Source organism: Polypterus senegalus, chromosome 17 (genome assembly GCF_016835505.1).
Source record: "Polypterus senegalus isolate Bchr_013 chromosome 17, ASM1683550v1, whole genome shotgun sequence".
Lineage (NCBI taxonomy): Eukaryota > Metazoa > Chordata > Cladistia > Polypteriformes > Polypteridae > Polypterus > Polypterus senegalus.
This window is the reverse complement of record NC_053170.1, coordinates 90,071,604-90,088,575: the sequence shown is the minus strand read 5'-3', so window position 1 is coordinate 90,088,575 and position 16,972 is coordinate 90,071,604. Positions and strand designations below refer to the sequence as shown.

Sequence of the window (16,972 nt, the reverse complement as noted above, 5' to 3'; positions counted from 1 at the left end):
GGACATGTGCAGAGGAGAGATGAGGAGTATATTGAGAGAAGGGTGCTAAGGATAGAGCTGCCAGGGAAGAGGAAGGCAAAGAAGGTTTATGGATGTGCTGAGAGAGGACATGCAGGTGATGGGGGTGACCGAGCAAGATGAAGAGGACAGATGGACATGGAAAAAGATGATCCACTGAGGCGACCCCTAACAGGAGCAGCTGAAAGAAGATTCCTAATACGCTGGTATGGTTAATGTACAAATAGAAAAGGTCAGAATTACCATAAGCTGTCCTAGCTGGGTGGTCATAAGAAATGTAATGAGGTAGAAGTGAAAAGTGTCAGTCGACCGCATGCCACAAATCCTGCCAGGAACAGAAATGGCTGTGGCTTGAAATTTTGACTGATCCTTCTGCAGATGAACTTGTGATTAACAGGACTGTTGTGTGAGAAGAAAACTTGGGTCTCCCAGAAACCAAATGGCACAGCATGCAGTGGGAAGCCCACCAGTTCACCTTTATTGTTTTTTTGCATACTGTGAGTGTGACCTGCATGGTCCTTCTCAACCACCACCCCATCCCCGGTTACCTCTGAGAAAGTCTCAACTAACCGCCTCAAGTCAAGTCCAGTGGGGCTTTTCTTGTACCAGCGAGTCAGAAGTTGCAGGACATAAAAGCATTCTTATGAACAAGTTTTCAGCCATTTTATGCAGTCAGTACAAGATCTGTGTCGTTACTGATGTTAAAAATGACAATCCAGCTACTGTGCCACTGAAAGCAGTGCCCTGTGGTTAACTAACATTTGCTGTTTTGCTACAGATCAGCATGAAATGGGATGTGTCCACCTCGGCTCTTCAGGTCATTCTGGGCCATCTTGTAAACAAGTGGCTTTACTAATTTTGGTTTATGTAGTTTACACCCAGAATTTGTCACTGGAGAAACTGGTTCATATGGCTCACAGGGGGCCTTCAGGATCAAAAGGGCAGTGACAGCCCTGCTTGGAGCTTTGGATTTCCTCTCAAACGTTTGGCCAAAACCTTGACAGCAGAAACCAACCCTCATCTTTAGCCTCCTTTTGGAAGATTTGTTCTTTTCAACTTTGCCTCTTCATCATTTCCATTTTCTCCCACCTTCAGTGAGTTGTTCATTTTAGATTGTCGAACACGTTGTCCTCTTCTTTAAAAGGCGCTATTCCTACCTGTAGGTTTTTGCCTTCATACGTTGTGTGCACCTCGAGCTGGTTACTTTTTTTTGTTTCTGGTGCTTTTAGTACTCGGCCCTGTACAATGTGATAAAGTGTTCTCCTCTTTCTAATTTCCTTTCTCTCTTTTTTTTTTTTCTTATTCACCATGCTTGATGGTTTCTGATCTCCACGCCAGTCCCCCTTGATAAATGAGTAAGTGTCTGTGTGTCCATCTGGTTACTCTGTCTCTATCATTTCAAAAGATGGCACATCACAAAACATTTTTGTAATAAAATGAATTGCATTTGTCAATCCAACAGATGGCACATTTTTACAAATCCCATGCCAAGTGGCATATGACTGAGATGTGGGTGTGTACCATGTCGTGGGCTGGTGCCCTGTGCTGTCTGGGATTGGTTTCAGCAGTCCCCCGTGACCCTGTAGTTAGGATATAGTGGGTTGGATAATGGATGGATGAAAAAAATACCACCACTTCATCCCCATGTGAAAAAGTAATTGCCCCCTCTGTCACACAACCAACGAATGAACAAGTGTTCAATTAGAGCAGACCCAGCCAAGCATCAGACCACAATGTCAATCAAATGAAATTCCAGAAGACCAGAGAAGGAAAAATTGCTGTAATGTACCCAGTCAGGATCGCGTTAAATAAAGCATCCTCTAAAACCCTGGCACTCCAACAAAATGCTGTGAGAGGCCTCGTCTCCTAATGGAGAAAGTTATAGTAACAATGTGTGATAGACGGCCAGGAACACTAGCAAAATCAAGTTGCACAAATGCTGATTTTATATTGTTGAATAAGTTGGCATCTATTGGCTCGTGTGTACACTGTAAAATGATTTTATTTATATCACTAGGTTCTGTGTGTACCTGTAGCTGATGAATTATTTAAGGTGTTTTTAGTATTCCACCATATCAATGGGTTTAAAGGAAAAACAAAATGTGACGTTTAGTATTCGGCCTTCCATTTTCTGTGACTTGGGTTTCATTCTGGTGCATTGGTCTGTTAATATTTTGTTACTTTTCTTTTAGGACTCCCTAATAAAACTTCGCCAGTCTCACTTTCTGCCCATGAATTCATATGGTGGAGAAGATGTGCAATTTTTAATGCTTACAACTTGATTAAAAACTTGCACAAAAACCACACTGGTTGATGGGTTTAAATTACAGATGGCGTGAAGCAAAAACAGCAGGCTCAGTTCATCACAGATGTAAAAGTATAAAAACCTGAAAAGGAGCCGCCTCGCCTCTGGTGGGCCGTCAGCGAGACCCGTTGGTCTTAATTTCAGGCCTGGGCTGACTGTGATGATCATACGGTGAGGCGAAGTTCTCAAAAGTCAAAACTGAAGTGCAGTCGAGCAGAAACCAGGCAGCCCATCTGCCTTCATTGGTCTCGGGCTCATAAAGTTCAGTGGGAGTCTGCAGTTGAAGGTACGTTTCTGGAAAAATCTGGTAATTAAATGAGGTAAATTTGGGCTTATTTGACACGTCCACTATTTATCTTATGTCAAAGAACGTGTTTGAGATTAGTGACAGATGCTCATAATTACTGCTTATTGCTTAAAATGCAAATTAAAATACCATGAAAAAAGTGGCACTGTAGATGGCGTTTTATGGATACGTCTATTTAAAGATTAAGAAAGGAGAAAACCGATTTGAGTGCCGAGTCTTTGCTGCAGTCGTTTTCACCCGTTTCCAGCGTAGCATCTGCAGCCTCTATGGCCGGTGCAGTCAACAGTTTCTCTTGTGTAAAAATGTCCATCCCACTGAAGAGAGAACACTCGCTAGATGGCACGGCTGCCATTTCAAACTCCTTTGCAAGCGTGCCTGGCTGCTGGGGTTGTGAATGTGCACCACGGTCAGTCATTGGCCGGGACATCTGCGTGTGGAGGCCAAGGTGAACCTCCGAGTTCCTGGTTTCGTCAATGGGGCCAGCAGCATGCCTGTCAGTTGGTTTAGAGTTCAAGTGAGAAAGAGGACATGATGGTCCAGAGGGGATGTGCTTTGGGAGCTGGAGGCTTGCGCTTGTTTTTAATTTTGGGGAGCCTTCTGCATGCTGGGCCGTGTGGACATCACAGTCTGGCCTCAAACCTGCAGACTGACCCATGAGTGCCGCAGACTGACCCATGAGTGCCTCAAACTGCTTCAAGAGCTGAAAAACAAGAAAACGTGATGGTGAGTTAGGCGGGCACAGTGGGTTATTTATCAAGCAGATTTAATCGACATGCTGAAATTGCTATGCCAAGGGTAGACCAACTGTGGAATTGGGAAATGGGTGACCAAAATAAGAGGGCAGAAATGTGTGTGAGATCAAAACCAGAACATTAACTAAAGTCAAAGGAGTCTTAATGAGTCTTCAAAAAGTTTCCATATTTCATTATTTGTACTTTTTGTTCTGTACACGTATATACATTTTTATATGTATATACACTGATCAGCCACAACGTTAAAACCACCTGCCTAATATTGTACTTGTGCTGCAAAAACAGGTCTAACTAGTCGGTGGGGGGGGTACACAAGACCTCTGAAGGTGTCCTGTGGTATCTGGCAGTGAGGTGGGACCTCCATGGACGAGTCTCGTTTCAGCACATCCCACAGCTAGGAGTTGGGAGGACAAACCCACACCTTGAATTCTTTGTAATGTTCTTCAAAACCATTCTTAAACTTTTTGTAGGGTGGCAGCACACATTATCCAGCTGGCACAGTCCGATTGGCATGAAGGGGTCTTCTGCAATCTTTAGGTAGGTGCTTTGTGTCAAAGTAACATCCACATACAAGCCAGGACCTGAGGTTTTCCCACAGAACATCACCCAGAGCATCACACTGCCTCCACCGGCTGGCCTTCTTCCCATAGTGCATCCTGCTGCCATCTCTTCCCCAGGGACATGATGCACATACATCCTGTAGTCCAGATGTGATTCATTAGACCAGGCCACCTTCTTCCACTGCCCCATGGTCCGGTTGTGTTTACCAGGTATTTGGAGCAGTGGACAGTGGTCAGCATGGGCACTCTGACCGGGTCTGAGGCTAGTCGGCCCCATAGCTGCGATGCACTGTGTGTTCTGACACCTTTTTCTCACATGGCCAGCTTTTTCAGCAATTTGTGCACTCAGCCTTCATTCCCTGTGCTCGTGAACAAGCGGTGAAGTTGCTGGTTCACCAACTGTCCTTTTGCTGGACCAGTTTTTGTAGTGTAGTTACTAACATTGCATACTGGGATGCCCTATCGTTTTGGAGGTGCTCTGTCCATTTGGCCCTTGTCACAGTTGTTCAGATCCTTAGACTTGACCATTTATCCTGCTTCCAGCACACCACCTTCAAGAGCCGACTGTTCACTTGTTGCCCACCTCATGACTGGTGCCACTGGAATAGATAATCAGATGGCATTCACCTCACCTCCCAGAGCTCCTAATGTCGCGACTGATTGGTGTAATTCATATGGCACTGTCCAGTTTCAGTACACAAGATCCATGCCATAATCTATAGGTAGCGATTTGACATCCCAGCTTGGCAAAGGGAAGAGTGACAGATAAGAATATTTTATCCCCTCATCCAACTTAGAAAAGAAATAAAAGAGTCCTACACTGTAACAAATATCGGTGCAGAAAATTAGGAGAACGAGAAAGAAGAGCTGTAAACTAGCCCACAACAACTGTGTATCCTGAAAAATCCACTGCATATCTAATTTTACAAAAAATAAATACTCAAATGACTGGTGTTCAGTCAACCAAGAATGATCCTTATTATTTATGTTGGAATAATCCAAGTCAGGAAATTGAGGGATCCTTGGATATTTATTCAGAGAGAGACGTGTTGGCAAGAGGAGTACTTTATAAGCTCTGCCATCTCTATTTGGATGTCTCAAAAATCTGCAGGGTTAACCTGGTTTTTAACGTGCTTAGAATAAAAGGTATGAATGGCGTCTTCTATAGGCCAAAGGCGAGTGTTTATTCTATTGTGATTTGATCAGACACCTGAAAGTGTGTTTGGGATGATAAATGAATCTTGATAATTCATATGCCATTGGCCAATTTCAGTACACAACGCGTAATTAAAATGAATCGTGTAAATTCTCTAATGCAGCGTGGATTTCTCTGTGAATCGTAGCAGTCCTGTGTCGCTGACATTCACACCGTCCATAGGGTGGTTATTTATTTTTTTGGTGGGGATTCCGGGAACGCACCCAGCCTTGGCCCGGACCTGCAATAACTGACAGACAGGGCCACGAATCTACTACATCAAATAAATAAATGAATAGTATATTAAATGGAAATCAAATATAAACCACAAACATCAGACAACCTTCCCCTTCGGCGATAACAAATGCACAACAATATCCATGAATCAGTCCCATGTAACGGATGCAAATGAAGCGTTGGCAGATTCTGTGAACTGGAGAGGTGAATATAAAGTTTGTCGTACCGTTTCCGAAGTATGTTGTGCTCCCTACGATGCAGACGGGCACGAGGCAAAACTTGAATCCTGTACAACCACGTATATGCACAACAGTGACAACAAACAACAGGGCTCCTTCTCGGTTTAGCTGGCGCTCTCTTTTAAAGTTCCTGCCAGCCCTTCTTGTCCCCAGCAGCCCCTGCGCCCATCGCAGACATCCAATGAGGGCAAATACCTCAGCTGGGAGATGAAGTCCATCAAGTTGTAGCTGTGCTACACGATCAGGACATCGGTTTTCGGGTAGTAACTTGTTCACAAATCAAATTTGATGAGATGCGCGACTCGGGCAGCGGCAGTGAAATGAACGACGCCGATGACCGCATACAGGGCCCGTGTGCATGTTTAGCACTCTTGTTGAGGCGTTCGTGCTCACGAATCGGCGCCTATGATTCAGTCAAAAAGAGCAGATTAAAAAATCGTTCACGAATCACCCATCAGTCCTGCAATATTGAACATGTGAAGAGAGTTCAGTTTCGTGTCTGGGATCGAGTCTCATGGTATTGGCCGGGATGGGGGGCTGTAAACCAGGATAATGTAACCTAGACTCCTGCATTTGTCAAAGTGTTTGTTCTTGAGTGGATTTGGTTTCCTCATCACTTGAAAAACACTGAACTGCACACCTACTTGTAACGTGAATGTCAGCAGGACTACTGGCAACACAACTCACTTTTGTGGCTCTGTGGCCGGCGGGGCCCATGGCGCCCTTACTCAGTTGTTTCAACTGCTGCCGAGTGATTCCAAAAATCTGGTCAATGGACAAAAGGTCAGAGGACATCAGGCAGGCCAGAGCCGACAGCGCCCTCTAGAGAAAGAAAAGAGAAAAATCATTCAAGACACAATCAACTTGACTAGTTTTGCAGTACTAGGGTGTTGTACCATGTTAGCCATTATGAACGTAGGGAGAAGTCAAGCAGAATGACTGGCACCTTTTATTGGCTAACTGAACAGATTACAATATGCAAGCATTCGAGGCAACTCGGACCCTTTCTTCAGGCAAGAAGAATGAGGAAAAATGGCTGGCTGTGCAAAACCAGCAGAGAGAGACCCGAGCACACCGACTCCAAGGCCGTCATGGCTGCCACCTACTAAATACTGACTTGAAGGGGGTGAATACTTTGGAGATCAGTTATTTTGTGTTGTACATTTTTAATTGAATTAGGCCACTTTGCAGAGATCGGTCTTCACTTTGACATTAAGGAGTCTTTTTCTGTTATTCAGTGTCAAAAAAGGCTCATGAAATCCATGGAGACTTGACGTTGTATAAAAAGAAAACATCAAAACTACCAAATGGGTTGACTACTTCTTCACAGGCACTGTAAGTGAAATGACAATAATGGGATGATCCTCCTCCGCGCAGACTCCTGCATTACTGGGAATTCTCCCTCACATGGACAGAACTGAGAAGATGCTGAAGGTAAAAGAAAATCCAACTGCCTTTCAATAATAAAACATAACAGCGAACGCACCATTTTGACACTGTCAGTGGGGTCCTGCAGCTTCTGGCTAAGTAGGTCCACCACCACCTCACAGTTCAGGATTGCACACCTAAGAGGAGAAAAGAAAACACCACAAGTTCAGAATCCACAGAATTACTGTGTGTGTGGGGTCTTTATATACCCGCTGGAGGGTTTGCTACAGGCAGAGTTGGCACAAGACAGTTGACAGTGGCGGTCTGAAAACGTCCATTTGAACAAATGGCAGCTGCCATGGAGTGTTGGTACAAGCTTGGGGACTTGGGTGGGGCTTTTTTTCCCCCCTGAGGGTGCCAAAGAGACGACGAGTGTCATGTGAGAAGAAATATAGTAGAATTATCCCAGCAAGCTAGAGTATGGATACCTGACCCGCCAAGTAAAAAAGAGGGAGACAATGGAGACAGGCTAAGAGGAGATTACCAGAAGCAGCATTGGGGGATTGGGGGGGATTGGGACAGGGACAGAGTTAACCAATCAGGAAGGCAGACAGCGTAGGTGTGGCCAAATATTCTTCACCCTTGCCATAGCCATAATTAGCAGACTGGCATCCTGACTATGATGGAGGGTGGTGTTTTATCCAGCCAGTGGAAGGACAGTGACAGTGTGGTGGAGAGATAAACATACATCAATAAATAAATGCCAGGAAGAGTCTCGTTCCTCCAGTACAACAGGTGGCAGTGCCCCTCTGGTCTTGGCTCCAGTTTGGACACCCACTAGGCTTCATGGGAATTGTAGTTTGGGAAAGCAACCCTGTTGGAGTCCTTGGGGGCTGCCACTGGGAGAAGACCCCTGTATTGTATGGCAGTCCCACCTGACCTGGAAGTGCTCCCTTTATAAACCCTATGCTGAAATCGTCCCAGGATTAGAACGTTCCCTACTTGTTGTTACACTGCAGGGGACCCCCATGTCTCTCACACATTAAAAGTCAAGCTCTGCATTGTATTTTGATATTTAGGAATGCCAGAACTAGCCGTCTTAAATGCGATTTAGAGAACTTCTTGATTCATATACCAGTATTTTAATGCTGCTGTTACTGCTGGTGGTTTATACCTTTTATATCCTACTAGCTGTGCCACCCATCAAGATGGATGTAAATCTGACTAAGTAACGCAGACTTCGGTGTTGACGTTTGCAGTGCACCATGCAACACGTACGTCTCTGTTATATGCCACTTGGTATGGGATTCGTAAAAGCAGCGCTAATGCTTGTGATGCACCATAGCAGGCATAGCAACCAGACAGACAGACAGACAGAACTCCTTTTATTACGGTGGCTCACAGAGAAAGGCACAACATTGTTGACTTGATTACTGGTGGTATTTAGGAACCCCATTGAGTGGCTTTTTTTAAAATCATGTTTCTAGCTGCAACATTGTATTTGATCTCCGTACCGGTGACATTTCATTATATTCAAACATTCTGGTATCACAACATTCGTAGTCCTTGACATTGTTCTCGGTGAGGAGAGGTAAAGGAGGCAGCCCTTCAGTTGCTAGTTTAAGATACATATACATGTTAAAATGCACACTTAATTATTTAGAAAGAAAAAAAAAAAAAAAAAGTAACATCCTCAATAACAGAGAAGACAATTCAGGAATTAATGGGCACATAAAAGCAAGCTGGAGAGTCTCTGCACTAACAGACAAGACTAAAAAGGTTATTTTCCATAAAATAACTTACTTGAAAACGGACCAAAGTCAAATGAATCCACCATTCTTTATTCTATACAGCAGACAGTTTGCTTTTCATTTAAGACTATAATAAAACCAAATGAAAATGGCATGGACAAAGGTATTGGGACTGTTAGATAGATAGATAGATAGAGATATAGAGATATAGATATATATATATATATATATATATATATATATATATATATATATATATATATATATATATATATATATATATATATATATATAAACTGCTCAAAAAATTTAAAGGAACACTTAGAAGATACATCAGATCTCAATGGGGAAAAAAAAATCCCGCTGCCTCTCTTTACCGATACGGACTGATATGGTAATGTGTTAGGAACAAACGAAAGGATGGCACATCGAGATGATCAACCTACAGATTCAAAGACACCCAGAAAATCAAAGTGAAAAAATGAGGCAGCAGGCTCGTCCATTTTGCCGAAATTTCATTGCAGCAACTCAAAAATTGCACCCCAAACCCCTTAGTGCTTGTAAGCATGCCTGACAACGTTGGGGGGTGATGGGAGGGTGCATGCTCCTAATGAGATGATGGATGGTGTCCAGGGGGATCTCCTCCCAGATCTGGACCAGGGCATCACTGAGCTCTAGGACAGTCTGAGGTGCAACCTGTTGGCGTTGGATGGACCTAAACAGAATGTCCCAGAGGTGCTCTGTTGGATTGAGGTCAGGCGAGTGAGTGTGGGGGCCAGTCAATGGTATCAACTCCTTCATCCTCCAGGAACTGCCTGCATACTCTCGCCACGTGAGGCCGGGTATTGTTGTGCACCAGGAGTAACCCAGGAGCCACTGCACCACCATAGGGTCTGACAACGTGTCCAAGGATTTCATCCGGATACCTAACGGCAGTCAAGGTGTCGTTGTTTAGCCTGTAGAGGTCTGTGCGTCCCTCCATGGATATGCCTCCCCAGACTGACCATCACTGACCCAACACCAAACCAGTCATGCTGAATGATGTTACAGGCAGCATAACGTTCTCCATGGCTTCTCCAGACCCTTTCACGTCTGTCACATGGGCTCGGGGTGAACCTGCTCTCATCTGTGAAAAGCACAGAGGGCCAGTGATGGACCTGCCAATTCTGGTATTCTATGGCAAATACCAATTGAGCTCCACGGTGCCAGGTGGGCAGTGAGCACAGGGCCCACTAGAGGACAACGGGCCCTCAAGCCACCCTAATGAAGTCTGTTTCTAACTGTTTGGTCAGAGACATTCACACCAGTGGCCTCCTGGAGGTCATTTTGTAGGCTCTGGAAGTGCTCATCCTGGTCCTCCTTGCCCAAAGGAGCAGATACCGGTCAGTCCTGCTGATGGGCTAAGGACCTTCTAAGAGGTGCCCTGTCCAGCTCTCCTAGAAGAACTGCCTGTCTGTCTCCTGGAATCTCCTCCATGCCCTTGAAACTGTGCTGGGAGACACCAGCAAACCACCTGGCAGTGGCAAGTATTGATGTGCCATCCTGGAGAAGTTGGACTACTTGTGCCACCTCTGTAGGGTCCAGGTATGGCCTCATGTTACCTGTAGTGACACTGACTGTAGCCAAATGTAAAACGAGTGAAAAAAACAGATGAGGAGCGAAAAATGTCAGCGGCCTCCACCCACCTGTTAAACCGTTCATTCCTGTTTTGGGGGTCGTCTCATTGTCGCCCCTCTAGTGCACCAAAGCAGCTGAAACTGATGAACAAGCCCCTCCGCTACGTAACTGACCTGATCAACAGCCCACAAGTTTCATTGACTTGATGTTGTACTCATTAAAAAGTGTTCCTTTAATTCTTTTTAGATAAAAAATCCAACATCTGTCTGTCTGTCAGCTTTTTACCAGAGAACTACTTAACGGATTTAGGTTGGGCTTTTTTCTAGAATTTGCTTGAACATTCCGGTTGATTTTGTGTCTTCTCTCATCGTACTAAGAATCACAGTTCGCTTGCAGGAGTGAGAGATTTGTGCTAATCCAAGACAGAGGCTGTGGGCCGAGGTCGGGGGGGTTAAGCGTGACGTCAGATGCGGGGAGCCGGGCCGGGCCCTCCTCGCTGTCCTGTTTCACTACTACATGGACGGGGTCACGGTTTTTAAAATAGTGGATGGATAACAATACTTTTGGTCACATCTGACCTATAATATAATGACGTAATCATGAGGGACAAAAAAAATTCAATATGGAAGCCTGAACAATTAAAACGTTCACAAGAACAAATACAAGATTGACAGCCCTCAAGTGCATACGCCACACACACCAATACACACCAATCAGTTAGTTGAAAGTAACAGAAGGGCCCATCGGCTTTCCATTTATTGTTCATTTACATGCGCAGGCTTTTTATATCTCCATCCTTATAGAGGAAGGATGAGAACAGGCGTAATACTTACTCTTTGAGGAAGACTTGTGTCTCCTCCCGGGTCAGGAAGACCTTTGAGCCTCGGGTCGTTGTGGCGACTAACTGCATTTCCTGGGCACAGTCACTTAAAGGCATGGCTTCTCCCCTGGTAAGATAATTGGCACCAAAACAAATTAAAACTTAAAAGTAAAAAGTGTATGCTTGGCTCCAAAATGCACAAGTGTACTTGGCAACCTGTTAGAAATGGTAAATTGCCCCCTGGGTTCGACTGGACCAGGCTTATTCTGTGTTGGGGGCTGCAGCTCACCTCACACCCCTTGTAAAAAGAAGGTGCCCCCAGCTCAGACATCCTAGAATAGGGGTCCTTAGATTGGCTCCTAGAGGGCCACAGTGGCTACAGGTTTTTATTTAAATTCCTTAATCCAAAGCAATCAATGCTCAAGCAACGTTTTCCCAGTTTATTTCAAGGTACTTGCTTGATAAGATTTCCCAGTCTTAATGTCACCCAAATATCTCCCTTCACCATCTTTAGTTAATTTTCATTTTCTTAACCGGCTTACCCATAAGATACAAATGACAAAGCGGCTCACCCCCTAACGTGGTCCCATTTACATGCGAGTGTGTTCATCTCAAAGTGTCTTGTCCATCTATCCATTATCCAACCCACTATATCCTAACTAGAGGGTCATGGGGGTCTGCTGGAGCCAATCCCAGGCAACACAGGGCGCAATGCAGGAAACAAACTCAGGGCAGGACATGCACGCACACACACGGGACAGTTTAGGATCGCCAATTCACCTAACCTGCATGTCTTTGGACTGTGGGAGAAAACCCACGCAGACACGGGGAGAACATGCAAACTCCACACAGAGAGGACCAGGGAACCGGACCCTGGTCTCCTAACTGTGAGGCAGCAGCGCTATCCACTGTGCCACCCAAAGTGTCTTGTTTTAATCAAATATTTGTGCAGAAAATGAAAAAGTGAAGAACTTAGAATTCAAAATCTGCCCAAGGCCACATTTAGATCAGGGGTGTCCAACTCTGAAAACCTACAGCCACTGCGGCCCACCAAGACCATTCTAACCCTTTTCCTAATCAGTGTTCAGTTTTCACTGCTAATTAACTCGGTTTCCCTTCATTTTAATAGCCCTGATTTTAAGGATTCAGCCCTCTGAATTGATTCGTTTCTTCCTTAAATGGCAGCTTAACAGAAATGAGATGTGAAACGAGCCGACAGATGACCAGCTAAATTGTGACCTTAAACTCCAGCCAATTTCACTTCAACCCGTTTCTTAATGAGAAGCCAATTCTTGCCGTTAATTAAAGCGGTTATTGAATATTAGGACTTGTTGCTGCTCTCTGTTGATTTCCCGTTTATTCTAAGACCACCGTTAAGATGTTTTGGTGACCAGAGCAGACAAACATGACCGAGACCTTTCTTTATTTTCAGGTTAGCCAGTCACATGGAGGCATGTTTTGCGTCTCAATATTGTTTGGCTGCTTATTAAGGCAAAAGAAGCAACCAAATTAAAGTTAATCAGCTCACTAATTAAGACGACGGTTAGAATGAAAACCTGTAGCTGCTGACCAGAATTGGACACCCCTGATTTAGATCATAATGCTGCAAAAGCAAAATTGACAATACAAGAACGACATGAAAAGGAATAATGAAAGCTGTTAAAATTAAACAAGTTCCATTAATTAGCATAGAATTAGGTAGAACAAAATCACTGTGGCTCCCCAGGACTGAATCCGAGGACCCCTGCCCTAAGGTTTGTTCTTTTTTAGTAGTCGATCATCTTGGGTAGTCTACGCACTTTATAAACATTTAAAATGAATGTGTTAACCACTAGCTACTGCCATATTTCAAGACCACTGAGCCCCAACGTGACTGCAGGATTACAAGCACTTGTTGGATCTTATAAATGTCTTAACATCCATGAAAGAAAAAAAAAACAAAAAGATGGAAGAGTATTTGGTTCAAGCCAAGTAAATAAAAAGCTGAAGTGAACCACACGGTTAGCTTGAAAAGTGAATGTGCTCCTGGCACTTTGTGGACAATTCATATCGTCCTCATAAGGATTGGAGAGTACACTTTGCAGAATTATCATCATCATCATCACCGGCATATGACCTCTGCTGAATTGTGTCTGAAGTCATCAGTCGTTTTCAATTACTTCATAACTCCCGGTGTCTCATTTACCTGCTTCAAGCTCTGCAGACACAGCGTCTGACATCGGTCTGATGGACCGAGTGGTCATTTGTGAAAATACTTAGATTATTAATCCTGCTCAAAGTACATTTTTATTTTTTAAAAAAAACTTTGATTTGCCTGGTCAAGGCTGTGTCTAGCAAACCACCTTCCCTTCCTGGAACTCTGTGATAGAACTGTCCACTATGGCTACAACATCTCAGAGGCTGGGTGAGGTTGAGGGCACTGGGGTGGCTCACCAGGACTCTCCGGATCATTTCACATGTACTCAGTGAAGCGGATATTCTTTACCTTTCAGAAAGGTCACTGCTCTCCCTGCTGCCCGCCGATTGGCTGTCTGTCCCAGATTTGCTGCTTCCATGCAGAGATGCCCTGCCGAGGTCTCCATTCTCCTGAGAGGAATTCTGGGAACTGTGTCCACTGTCGTTCTCCTCCCAGCCACCACCAGCCTGGCCTGGTAACCTGTGAACTACAATCAGATAAACCAAGCTGGTCATTCTTCTAACATGCAACGGGACGCTTCATAAAGACAGACAATTAATGGAACCTGGTAAATCTATGTACAGTATATGTTACTGAACCCAATTAATCCAGCTTTGGGTTATGGGGCTGGGGCCTATCCTAGCAACATTAACTGAAAGGAAAGTGCTGCAAACAATAATACTGGACAACAGAGATTTTTTGCTTTCTGAACACTTTTGGGTGTATCTTGCAGATTTTAGACTATTGATCACAAAAATCACGTACCGTTTTATTGCAACAGCTATTACTGTGGTCTGGTCTCATATTATAAAGTATTCATATACACTACAACAACTTCAACTGAACACCTCTGGTGGTCTAAAAGTAGTGGCTGCAGCTCAAATACGCCAAGTAATGCGAATGGGACGGCTGTGCTGAAGCGTCTCGTTACTGCTCTGTAAGCGCGGCAGAAAAACCACATGTCTGTCCAACGACGGTATCTTTGTTTACTCTTCAAATAAAACTCCATCACCGATGAGAAATGTAATTAACGTGATGAACAGTGAAAGTGAAGGTGAAGGATCTTGATTATTGAGAGAGATGTCGCCACAAATAACCAATGCCAAGTTTGAGGGAGCCATTTTTGGTCGTGCACAAATTGGACACTTCATCGATGACCAGTGGCTTGAAGATTCAACAGTGGAACTGGAGAAAAATCACATGGAAGGCACTCAGACGATGTTGAGAATTGCCCTGGCTACTACAAAGCATCACATTACGCCCTGTTAACTGACCACATGCTTAATCACCTTACCGTTATATTTTTTCCTCAAAAAAAAAAAGCGTTGCTTGAAAACGACTTATTAAATCATATCTTTTAACTGTAAAATGTGAAAAACACTAAAATTACAAATTCAGAAGTGTAGAAAGTGTAATTATATACAGTAATCCCTCCTCGATCGCGGGGGTTGTGTTCCAGACCCCCCCACAATAGGTGAAAATCCGCGAAGTAGAAACCATATGTTTGTATAGTTATTTTTATATATTTTAAGCCCTTATAAACTCTCCCACACTTTTAACATTATTAGAGCCCTCTAGACATGAAATAACACCCTTTAGTCAAAAGTTTAAACTGTGCTCCATGACAAGACAGAGATGACAGTTCTTTCTCACAATTAAAAGAATGCAAACATATCTTCTCTTCAGGAGCAGAAAATTTCAGAGAGAGAGAGAGAGAGAGAGAGAGAGAGAGAGAGAGAGAGAGAGAGAGAGAGAGAGAGAGAGAGAGAGAGAGAGAGAGAAAGAAAAGCAAACAATCAAAAAATCAATACGTGTGCTTTTAAATATGCCGAAAGCACCTCGATAAAGCGGCATTTCTTAGAGGTGCATCCGTATCCACTAGGCAAACAGCTTCAGTGCAAACAGCACCTCTGCTCACAGCCCCTCCGTCAGGCGCAGAGAATGTCAGAGAGGGTGAGAGAGAGGAAGAGACAAGCAAACAATCAAGCTACGCGCAGGATGCATATCGTATATCATTGAGGAGTTTTAGTTAATACGTAATACATGTACCATAAATTAAAAGACCCATTGTCTGCAGAAATCCGCGAACCAGCGAAAAATCCGTGATCTATATTTAGATGTGCTTACATTTAAAATCCGCGATAGAGTGAAGCCGCGAAAGTCGAAGCGCGATATAGCGAGGGATTACTGTAAATATTAATAATGAATAATAATAATAATATGAACAGCACATGAGCATGTGACACAAGTGTCACTTTCAGATTCCCAGAATCCGTTTCACTGAGCGTTTCAATTTGATTTCGTCATCACTGCTGATGAGGCGTTTCTTACGAGATGTCATTATGAGGCTAGGAGAAGGCGTGTCTTCACCGTTGCCCAGGAAACGCTCGGGCCAGACACGAACATGCCTTTACTGCACTAACACTACTAGGAGAAGGCGTGTCTACACCGTTGCCCAGGAAACGCTCGGGCCCGACACGAACATGCCTTTACTGTACTAATGCTGTTGGCACTTTTACAGCCCGAGTAATCCTTGCGTCTCACACGAGTCGTTTCTCTACCGTTGCTGTAGTGACGCTTAGGACTAACGCTTCTAGCACTGTTTTTACAGCCTGAATGACGCTCGGGTCGAATGCCAAGGAAGTTAAAGCATACAAAACCAAGAAATACAACATGATGCTAAAAATGACATTTTCAGCATTCATGCTTGGACTTCTTCCCTGCTGATCTTGGTGCGATCGGTGATGTACACAGCGAAAAGGTTCCAACAGGAAACGAAGGAAAAGCAGGATGAGGGCAAGTGAAATCCATCAGTGCGGACAGACACTGAAACAAGATGCATTGGATACAGAATACAACTAAAAACATTTTTAGCTCAATTAAATTAATGCAAGGTGTCAGCATTGTTAAACGATTAAACACACTAAACTCAATAAAAGCTAACTTCAGGTTTCTCCAAATTCCTTCATGATTGTGTCAATTTGAAATTATACTTGTGTTCTGATTAAAGCTCTCGATTGTAATCACAAAAAGGAAGCAAAACCTTTTGGTTGGGGATTGAGTGCTGTCCAGGTCTTGTAAAGTGCTTGGAATTTTATCAGTCTTTCACCATTTTAGACATTTCTAGCACCTTCTGTGAAACCCTAGTGAAACAGAATACTTTAAAAGGTATTGAATGCGTTTTTATCTAATTGGTGGTCCAGGCACAAATATCTTATTAGAAAAGCACTGCGAAACAATCGGCACATTCTGGCAGCCCAACAACAGAAGACAGCCATGTTAGAAGTCCATCTGCTCGGCTTCACTCTAATTTCTGCTTCTGGCACGTTCTCCTTTATGAACTGGTAAAGAAACAGAGCGTCATTGTGACCAGCCCTCTTCCAATGGTCTTCTTTCAACTGGTTTGACGGGAGAGTGATCGGATCAACACCAAAAGAAAACAACGTAAGCTTGTTGGGTTTTTCTAGAACTGTACTTTTTTTGCTGGGAAGGGTTAGGGTTTCAGTTCAAAGATCTCCACTGTGGTGCACGACTAGTGGTCTGCCGCAAATCAGCGACACCTTGCACCAAAGTGATCTTCTCAGAGCGCGAGCCAACAGACACCACCATTAGTCAGCTTTGCGGAGA

General features: G+C 44.0%; 1 protein-coding gene across 1 annotated transcript in view; it reads right to left on the bottom strand.

The window, feature by feature from the left end:
• Positions 1-472: 472 nt before the first annotated feature.
• The window catches only part of tepsin (TEPSIN adaptor related protein complex 4 accessory protein), a 46,900-nt gene continuing 30,400 nt past the window's right edge, over positions 473-16,972 (bottom strand). Inside the window, exons 9-13 of the mRNA XM_039739391.1 lie at positions 13,655-13,832; positions 11,183-11,296; positions 7,100-7,178; positions 6,301-6,435; positions 473-3,330 (exon numbers count right to left, since the gene is read on the bottom strand). Of these exons, the coding sequence (XP_039595325.1) occupies positions 2,806-3,330; positions 6,301-6,435; positions 7,100-7,178; positions 11,183-11,296; positions 13,655-13,832 (1,031 nt within the window). The 3' untranslated portion in view covers positions 473-2,805. The remainder of the gene's footprint in view (positions 3,331-6,300; positions 6,436-7,099; positions 7,179-11,182; positions 11,297-13,654; positions 13,833-16,972) is intronic.